The 9,775-nt window shown below is 34.3% G+C and overlaps 1 protein-coding gene across 1 annotated transcript; it reads right to left on the bottom strand.

Annotated features, from left to right (window-relative positions):
• Positions 1-3,647: 3,647 nt before the first annotated feature.
• Positions 3,648-9,775, bottom strand: LOC113088889 (uncharacterized). Its single transcript, XM_026255858.1, has 11 exons — positions 9,602-9,775; positions 9,400-9,507; positions 9,063-9,188; positions 8,765-8,899; positions 7,591-7,725; positions 7,331-7,399; positions 7,149-7,243; positions 6,144-6,270; positions 5,828-5,945; positions 4,242-4,318; positions 3,648-4,154 (listed from the first exon to the last, which is right to left on the bottom strand). The coding sequence occupies exons 1-11, from the start codon at positions 9,746-9,748 to the stop codon at positions 4,044-4,046; spliced, it is 1,248 nt and encodes a 415-aa protein (XP_026111643.1). The 5' UTR covers positions 9,749-9,775; the 3' UTR covers positions 3,648-4,043.

The raw sequence follows: 9,775 nt of genomic DNA, 5'->3' as shown, positions 1-9,775 counted from the left end.
GCCTCTCAAATCTCATAAACAAGCTGCTTCATCTCTACTTTCAAAATTATATATTTAAAAAAGTTATAGATTGCACAGGCCACTTTCCCCTCAGATTGAGAGTACACCTTGCCACGATGTCAGATACATAGTTTCAGGACGGTCTGATGTGGAATTACAAAATAAGAGCCTCCCAAATCTCATAAATGGGATGCTGCATCTCTATTTTCAAAAATCTATAAAAATCTAAGTTATAGATTGCACAGGCCACCTTCACCTCAGATTGAGAGTACACCTTGCCACAATGTCAGCTGCATCGTTTCAGGACAGTCTGATGTGTAATTACAAAATAAAAGCATCCCACATCTAAAAAAAATACTGCTGCATCTCTACTTTGAAAAATGTAAATTTAAAAAAGTTATAGATGGCACAGGCCACTTTCACCTCAGATTGAGAGTACACCTTGCCACAATGTCAGCTGCATCGTTTCAGGAAGGTCTGATGTGGAATTACAAAATAAGAGCCTCCCAAATATCATAAACAAGCTCCTTCATCTCTACTTTCAAAATGATACATTTAAAAAAGTTATGGATTGCACAGGACACTTTCACCTCAGATTGAGAGTACACCTTGCCACAATGTCAGCTGCATCGTTTCAGGACAGTCTGATGTGTAATTACAAAATAAGAGCCCCCCCCAAATATAATAAATGAGATGCTACATCTCTATATAAAAAAATCTATAAAAATTAAAGTTATAAAATGCACAGGCCACTTTCACCTCAAATTGAGAGTACACCTTGCCACAATGTCAGCTGCATTGTTTCAGGACGGTCTGATGTGGAATTACAAAATAAGAGCCTCTGAAATCTAATAAATAGGATGCTGCATCTCTATATTCAAAAATCTATAAAAATCTAAGTTATAGATTGCACAGGCCACTTTCACCTCAGATTGAGAGTACACCTTGCCACAATGTCAGATGCATCGTTTCAGGACAGTCTGATGTCTAATTACAAAATAAAAGTCCTCGCAAATCTCAAAAATAAAGCTGCTGCATCTCTACTTTCAAAATGATATATTGAAAAAAAATATTGATTGCACAGGCCACTTTCACCTCAGATTTAGAGTACACCTAGCCAAAATGTCAGCTGCATCGTTTCAGGACAGTCTGATGTGTAATTACAAAATAAAAGCATCCCACATCTAAAAAAAAAACTGCTGCATCTCTACTTTGAAAAATGTAAATTTAAAAAAGTTATAGATGGCACAGGCCACTTTCACCTCAGATTGAGAGTACACCTTGCCACAATGTCAGCTGCATCGTTTCAGGAAGGTCTGATGTGGAATTACAAAATAAGAGCCTCCCAAATATCATAAACAAGCTCCTTCATCTCTACTTTCAAAATGATACATTTAGAAAAGTTATGGATTGCACAGGACACTTTCACCTCAGATTGAGAGTACACCTTGCCACAATGTCAGCTGCATCGTTTCAGGACAGTCTGATGTGTAATTACAAAATAAGAGCCCCCCCAAATATAATAAATGAGATGCTACATCTCTATATAAAAAAATCTATAAAAATTAAAGTTATAAAATGCACAGGCCACTTTCACCTCAAATTGAGAGTACACCTTGCCACAATGTCAGCTGCATTGTTTCAGGACGGTCTGATGTGGAATTACAAAATAAGAGCCTCCCAAATCTAATAAATAGGATGCTGCATCTCTATATTCAAAAATCTATAAAAATCTAAGTTATAGATTGCACAGGCCACTTTCACCTCAGATTGAGAGTACACCTTGCCACAATGTCAGATGCATCGTTTCAGGACAGTCTGATGTCTAATTACAAAATAAAAGCCTCGCAAATCTCAAAAATTAGCTGCTGCATCTCTACTTTCGAAATTATATATTGAAAAAAAATATTGATTGCACAGGCCACTTTCACCTCAGATTTAGAGTACACCTTGCCACGATGTCAGCTGCATCGTTTCAGGACAGTCTGATGTGTAATTACAAAATAAAGGCCTCCCACATCTAAAAAAAACTGTTGCATCTCTACTTTCAAAAATGTATATTAAAAAAAGTTATAGATTGCACAGGCCACTTTCACCTCTGATTGAGAGTACACCTTGCCACAATGTCAGATGCATCGTTTCAGGACAGTCTGATGTGTAATTACAAAATAAAAGCCTCCCAAATCTCATAAAAAAGCTGCTGCATCTCTACTTTCAAAAATCTATAAAAACAAAAGTTATAGATTGCACAGGCCACTTTCACCTCAGATTGAGAGTACACCTTGCCACGATGTCAGCTGCATCGTTTCAGGACAGTCTGATGTGTAATTACAAAATAAAGGCCTCCCACATCTAAAAAAAAACTGTTGCACCTCTACTTTCAAAAATGTATATTAAAAAAAGTTATAGATTGCACAGGCCACTTTCACCTCTGATTGAGAGTACACCTTGCCACAATGTCAGATGCATCGTTTCAGGATGGTCTGATGTGAGATTACAACATAAGAGCCTCCCAAATCTCATAAATAGGATGCTGCATCTCTATATTCAAAAATCTATAAAAATCTAAGTTATAGATTGCACAGGCCACTTTCACCTCAGATTGAGAGTACACCTTGCCACGATGTCAGATGCATCGTTTCAGGACAGTCTGATGTGGAATTACAAAATAAGAGCCCCCCAGATCTCATAAATGGGATGCTGCATCTCTATATTCAAAAATCTATAAAAATCTAAGTTATAGATTGCACAGGCCACTTTCACCTCAGATTGAGAGTACACCTTGCCACAATGTCAGCTGCATCGTTTCAGGACAGTCTGATGTGTAATTACAAAATAAAAGCCTCCCAAATCTCATACAAAAGCTGCTGCATCTCTACTTTCAAAAATCTATAAAAACAAAAGTTATAGATTGCACAGGCCACTTTCACCTCAGATTGAGAGTACACCTTGCCACAATGTCAGCTGCATCGTTTCAGGACAGTCTGATGTGTAATTACAAAATAAAAGCCTCCCAAATCTCATTAAAAAGCTGCTGCATCTCTACTTTGAAAAATGTCAATTTAAAAAAGTTATAGATTGCACAGGCCACTTTCACCTCAGATTGAGAGTACACCTTGCCACAATGTCAGCTGCATCGTTTCAGGACAGTCTGATGTGTAATTACAAAATAAAAGCCTCCCACCTCAGATTGAGAGTACACCTTGCCACAATGTCGGCTGCATCGTTTCAGGACAGTCTGATGTGTAATTACAAAATAAAAGCCTCCCAAATCTAATAAATAGGATGCTGCATCTCTATATTCAAAAATCTATAAAAATCTAAGTTCTAGATTGCACAGGCCACTTTCACCTCAGATTGAGAGTACACCTTGCCACAATGTCGGCTGCATCATTTCAGGACAGTCTGATGTGTAATTACAAAATAAAAGCCTCCCAAATCTAATAAATAGGATGCTGCATCTCTATATTCAAAAATCTATAAAAATCTAAGTTCTAGATTGCACAGGCCACTTTCACCTCAGATTGAGAGTACACCTTGCCACAATGTCAGCTGCATCGTTTCAGGACAGTCTGATGTGTAATTACAAAATAAGAGCGCCCCAAATATCATAAATGAAATGCTACATCTCTATATAAAAAAATCTATAAAAATTGAAATTATACATTGCACAGACCACTTTCACCTCAGACTGAGAGTACACCTTACCACAATGTCAGCTTTGAGCATCTCTACTTTCAAAAAGCTATAAAAATAAAAGTTCTAGGGTCCACATACCATTTTCAACTCAGATTAAGAGTACAACATCAACTACAAAAAGACATAATGTTCTGATGTTGAATTTCACACATAAAAATGTTTAATTTTATAATAATTTAAGACCTTTCTTTCACATTTTTCACAAAACAGTGTTTATACTCAATTTAATCAAAACAATTTACCATTTACAACTATTAATAACAATTTAAAAGAACAACTGCACACTTCAAAAAAAAAAAAAAAAAAAAAAGGAAAAAGAAAAAAGTTTGTTTTATTAAAACACTTTAAGAGCACAATATGCAGCTCCATCTGTTAGCTCTGGCCTGTTCCAGGTCTTCTTTGGCCATACCCAGGCACTTTTCATGGTACCACCTTTCACATGAGTCACATTGGATCTAGAAATGTATTAGTTGGAAATATCAGGGAACTGCTACAGTTTAATATTGCTATTGCTTTTCACTTTATCTAGTGGTTAAACTCACCCAATTTATGAAACGATGCACACATCCAGTAGGCTTTTTAAGGGAACACATGGAACAGTTTTCGGCTTCATCGAACACTGTAATTTTCATATAAACAAAAATTAGTAAAGCAAACAAATATTTTACTCTCGATCCAGCCTTTAAATCAGGCTTCAAAACAGTAATTTACCTCCAGTGACAATAACAATGTGTGTTACTTGTTTTTTCAACATTGGTGGTGGCATGTAGACAAACGTGGCATTTACATCCCCTTCAATTTGGTGAACATATGTTTATATGACATTGGAGATCAAATACTTTCATGTATTTAGGCCTCTGCATAGTCATCTGGCATCTGTAGTTGTTATTTTTCAGTTGTTAACCTAAAATTTTTGTTACCATGGATTACCCTTGATTGTAGAGAGACCTATCAGATGTAGGTAATGCAAGATTATAATATACCGTAACTGTAACTGAAAAGTGACATTCTTATTATAACCATATCTAACTGTCAAGCTGCTTAACAGACTTGGTATGCATGAGAGTTTCCATTTCCGGAGAGAAAGCCATTCAAATAGTGATGTTTACCATCTTTGGACTGGCACTGTATATTGTAAAGTACAAAATCACTTAAAAACTTTTGATTATTATAAGCTAATAGTTAACAAAGTGCCATTAGTACATTAGTCAACTTCATACAAACACTGATTTAGTAAGTCAATGTCACTGGAATCAACACTGTTATTAACCATTTTATAATACGGTTCCATTGTTTAACTTACTACAATTGATAAGTTATGTAAAAGTACTGTTCATTCTTAGTCCATGCTGACTAAATTAGTTAAACCTATGTTTTCAACATTAACTAATTCATAGTTACATTCAGAAGTTATAAGCAACAATATGTATTTTTCATATCTCTTGACCACTAGGTAGGACAACACCAAAACACTGAAGGTAGTCTTAGGTCATACTTGTTATAACACACACAAAGTCTCGATTTGCCAAACAGTTGCAGAGATATAGCCTCTCATCCTTTTTTAGATGTTTTCGTAGAATTCGTACGTGTCTTATTCGATAATGGGCTGGACAAATAAATTTGAATGCCAAAATTTTATGCCCGCATTTTCTGAAGATGATCTGAGCAAATTTTTGCTGAAAATCAGACAATCCAACAAGTAGGTTTTTCGAACAATAGAAATTAGCGAAAAAATAACCTTATGACTTTTACAATTTTGGAAATCATTCGATTCAGCATGAGCCAATATTTCCTTCTGTGGCTTATGCTTTAAAAGTTCTTATAATAATCATGAGTAAAAATTTGGAGACTCCAAATTTGCTTTGGTTAATGTGTTGAGACTGTGCTCTATCATTGTACCAAATTTGACAACTTTCCTGCAAGTGGCTCTATGGGCTGCCATAGACTCGAGTGGAAGAAATGGACAAAGAAGAATAAGAACTTTGGTGCTTGGCCCCTAATAATAATGCCAATGGATACAATGTGTGCCTATGCATTTCTACTAATAACTCTAATAATTTCAATTTATAAATTATTTGTTATACTATAATAATTTGTTATACAGCAGACAAGAACTTGTTTTACAAACCTGATGCTTTGAGTATCTGTAGAGCCATCATTTTTCGTTCATTGGCCATTTCCTTTCTGGAAGTTCCAAATTGTAAAATGGGAACATTTGGAAATGCTTTCATTATTTCCCTTGCCATCTAAAAAAATCAATGATATAAGACCATCATGTAATATGTCAGACTCCAGCATATGGCAGCTTTTTTTAACTAGAATTCCCCTAATCTTTTACTTGTCATTTTGTACAATCAAGTATGAATAAGACAATGGACATAAATATTTACTTAATATAAAGAAGATAAGAGAGAGAGAGAGGTATTACAGTACATGTCACATACCAAGACAACAATGACGCCACAGCTACTGCCATCCTGCTGGACTGAATGTGTCATAACTCCTCCTTTCCACTGTATATTCTGCCACTCTGTTTTTCTTTGTTGCGTATTCCTCATTTGTATGTACTCACTAGGTGTGATGTATAATTAAAATATGTGTTAATTAGGAACAAAGTACATAAAATTTGAAATCAAATTACTAGTCTATTCCAAATGTTTAATATTCATATGTTTATAACTTAATTATTATATTGTTTTTTTTTATTCTTAGTTTCCAGAATGTAAATTATGTAAATAATTGTATTACTTTAAAGTCATACAAAGTCTAAACAATGTTTGCATCAATTGTGATTTGATTCATTTAACCTTTAGGCCTCCTGGTCAGTAATTACTTGTGATATGGGAAAAATAGCAATATGACATAATGACATCTTTTAAACACTTCAGTCTATGCATGCTTATTGGGTTCTTTGGTGTACCACTGTGGTGAATGCAAATCTATTAAAATGTATCTTTAGTATCCCCAGCAACTGAACATCTTCACAATAATCGATGTTTGTTTGTCGATGAGCTATCTATCCATATTTTTTTCACCTGCTGTGTGTATTTACTGTTCAGTTATTTATTCAATGATGATTTATATATAATATAAATATTATTTATATATTATTATAATACTAGCACAAAACTACTATTTGGAATTTTACAAATGCTAAATTGTATTTTGTTACCAAGTACTTGTATTATTATTTACTTGTAATGTTTAATGAAAATAAAGTTGTATTTAAGCTGTATCTAAAGATAATGAGAAATGTCCCACCAATATCAATAACTTGTACACATTCTATGCCATGAAAGCAAAACCTTTAGATGTGTAATAACAGTAGACAAAGTCATTAAAACTTTGTTAGTGGGTAGGTAAATAAATATAGAAAATTCTGTGCAACTGCATTCACGTAGCCATAGAATGTGGCTTAAGGATGTGACAATGAGTTACATAAAGAATACCTGAGTTTTTGGGCAGCATGAATTGAGTCATCTTTCTCTGTGGGACTTCTTGATGGGTCTACCAGGTACACTGTGTGGTTGACCGCATTTATGAACTGAAAATGATAAGGTGAAACAACTGATACTAATACTGAGTAGATCCAGATTTGGTAATGACAAAATGAAGTTATTCACCTACTCACCAGAAACTTCCAATGGACATTGTCAATGTTCACAAAAGAAACAATTCCCTGGTAATTGTTCAAGTTAATCTACCAAAGAACACAAACATTATATCAGCTTTGCAATTATTAAGTACATTTGCCTTTTAAAAATATTATGACATTAACCATAATTCTGCATGTGGTTAGGGTTATAATACTTAAGATATATAGTATTGGTCTTTGGAAACACATACACACGAAATTGCATATCCATACTATAGTCAGTCCACCATAACTACCTTTGACAATTTTTGCCGGGCAAGCTGAGGTTTTTCCCCAAACAGAATCACACCTGCCATGTAGTGATTAAGAATGTAAATGGAATTCCCGATCTCTAGCTCACTGGCAGCAATATGAAACAGGGCTTCAATTATCTATGGAAAACAATTGCATATTTTTTTAGAAAATTAGTGTTATACATTAAGAGTACAACATTTACAAACCATTGATCACATCATTGTTCTATCTAGAATAAATATTTGTCTTATTATTATTTACAATATACAAAATGCTATTGTCTATGTAACATTTGCAGCAATTTGTACTTTTATCTCAAAATGAGTAACTGTGTTTGAATTTAACCATTTCAATATTGCAATGTATACACACATAAACACATGCTATAAAGAACCACACAGTATTTATCCATATGTTACCCTGGACCATAAAAGCAGTCATAAGGCTAAATTGTTTAAAATATTTACACATCATCTGAAAGCTGAATAAATAAGCTTTCCATTAATTTATGGTTTATTAGAATTTGAAAATACTGAGAAAATCGGATTTAAATTTGTCCAAATGAAATCCTTAGTAATGCATATTACAAATAAAAAATTAAGTTTTGATACATTAACTTTTAAGTCTGTGATCTGCCATAATGCAAGACGACGCATGACATGCCTACTTGAGAACATGCTCAGAAGGACGTGCTTAGAACAGTTTGGACATGAATGAAGACGTAAAAAAAAACTATATAAATACTTTTCAGGTTCTAGCATAGACTGATCGTTTTGTGCCTTTAAACATCAATGTATCGTTACAAGACACAGGGTTTAATTTGGTTTTGTTTATGTTTTTTGTGGCGAGTATGTAATCATTTAGTAGCTCTTTATTATTTGTCCTTGTTAATTTGTAGTTCTTAATGAGTCTAATTTCATTCTGTTATTTTTTGTCCCCTAATAGGCAGTCCTACATGGAATTTTACTTTCAGATTTGTTGTGTCCATATTTGTTAATCGTGGTAGATTAAGTGGTAATGTAGATCTACTCATTATTCCTGCACTACATTCTTTACAGTTATGTATGAAACATGGACCTTTATTTTATAGTATATCTATAATTTTATATACAGGTTTATAGTTATGAAAAGTTACTTAAGCCTATTTTAAATATAAAAAATAAATGTATGCTGTACCTCGCCATTTAGCCACTGGTGTGGCCGAAGTGTACACAGTTCACTGTGATGAATGATAAATGATGTTACTTTGGTTTGTGTAGGGACCACAGAAACCACAACCTCAGTGTCTCTCCTTTTCCACAAAGTGGTGAGCTACAAATTTCAACCAAACATGAAAGACAGTTAAACAGAAAGGTGATATGTTTCAATAAGATTCAATAAGACTGTTTTTATTCTTTAAAATATGAAAACAAACTAGAACATTTAAAAGGTAATACTATGAGTATGAACATTTGATAAAATAAAGCATTCTTACTTGATTCTGTGGGGTTGCTGTTGTCTTTGACTTGATATCAACAATGTTTTCATGGTCCCCCTCCAGGGATGACCTTGGCTGTGGGGGCGAGATTTGTTTTCCAATGGGACCCTCAGAAACTGAGGACTATCAACAGTTTAAAAACAGATCAGATTTTTAAGGAGCCTCATGAGAAAGTGCTTCTGTTTGTCTTTTAAATCAATTTGTTTTTGTTGTTTTTTTTGGAGTGGATGAAATTTCCATTGGTGCATAAGAATTAGGACTGTTATGTTATGTGAAGATTATGAATTTCATTTATTTCTGTAGAACGCATGAAAGCATTACATTGACACTATACCTTCTTTTTTGATGTCTTGAAAGGGAAAGGCTTGGGAATTGGTGAGACATATCTTCCCCGTTTTTTCTGTTGCTTTTCTTTCCATATTTCTTTTTCTACTCTGTAAGTCTACATAAAGTAAGGGATTTGTAGATATGGTTTACATATCAAAGCATAGAATGGAATGACACACTACATGTAATTCTCCTGTAAATATTCTAACCTTCCTTCGGAAAACTCTTTCGGAGTCCTCATACTCCTTCAGGAGTGCAGTGTGGCTAATCCGATACTGGGCTACAAAGTCATCAAGCCTGGTGAGCCGGCCAGAAGTAAAACGAATATGTTTCAAGTCCCACTGGCTCTTTTCCATTACTCCTTGAGTTTTGTTGTCCTTTGT

Source organism: Carassius auratus, unplaced genomic scaffold (assembly GCF_003368295.1).
Source record: "Carassius auratus strain Wakin unplaced genomic scaffold, ASM336829v1 scaf_tig00047419, whole genome shotgun sequence".
NCBI classification, from domain to species: Eukaryota; Metazoa; Chordata; class Actinopteri; order Cypriniformes; family Cyprinidae; genus Carassius; species Carassius auratus.
This window is presented reverse-complemented; position numbering and strand designations above follow the sequence as displayed.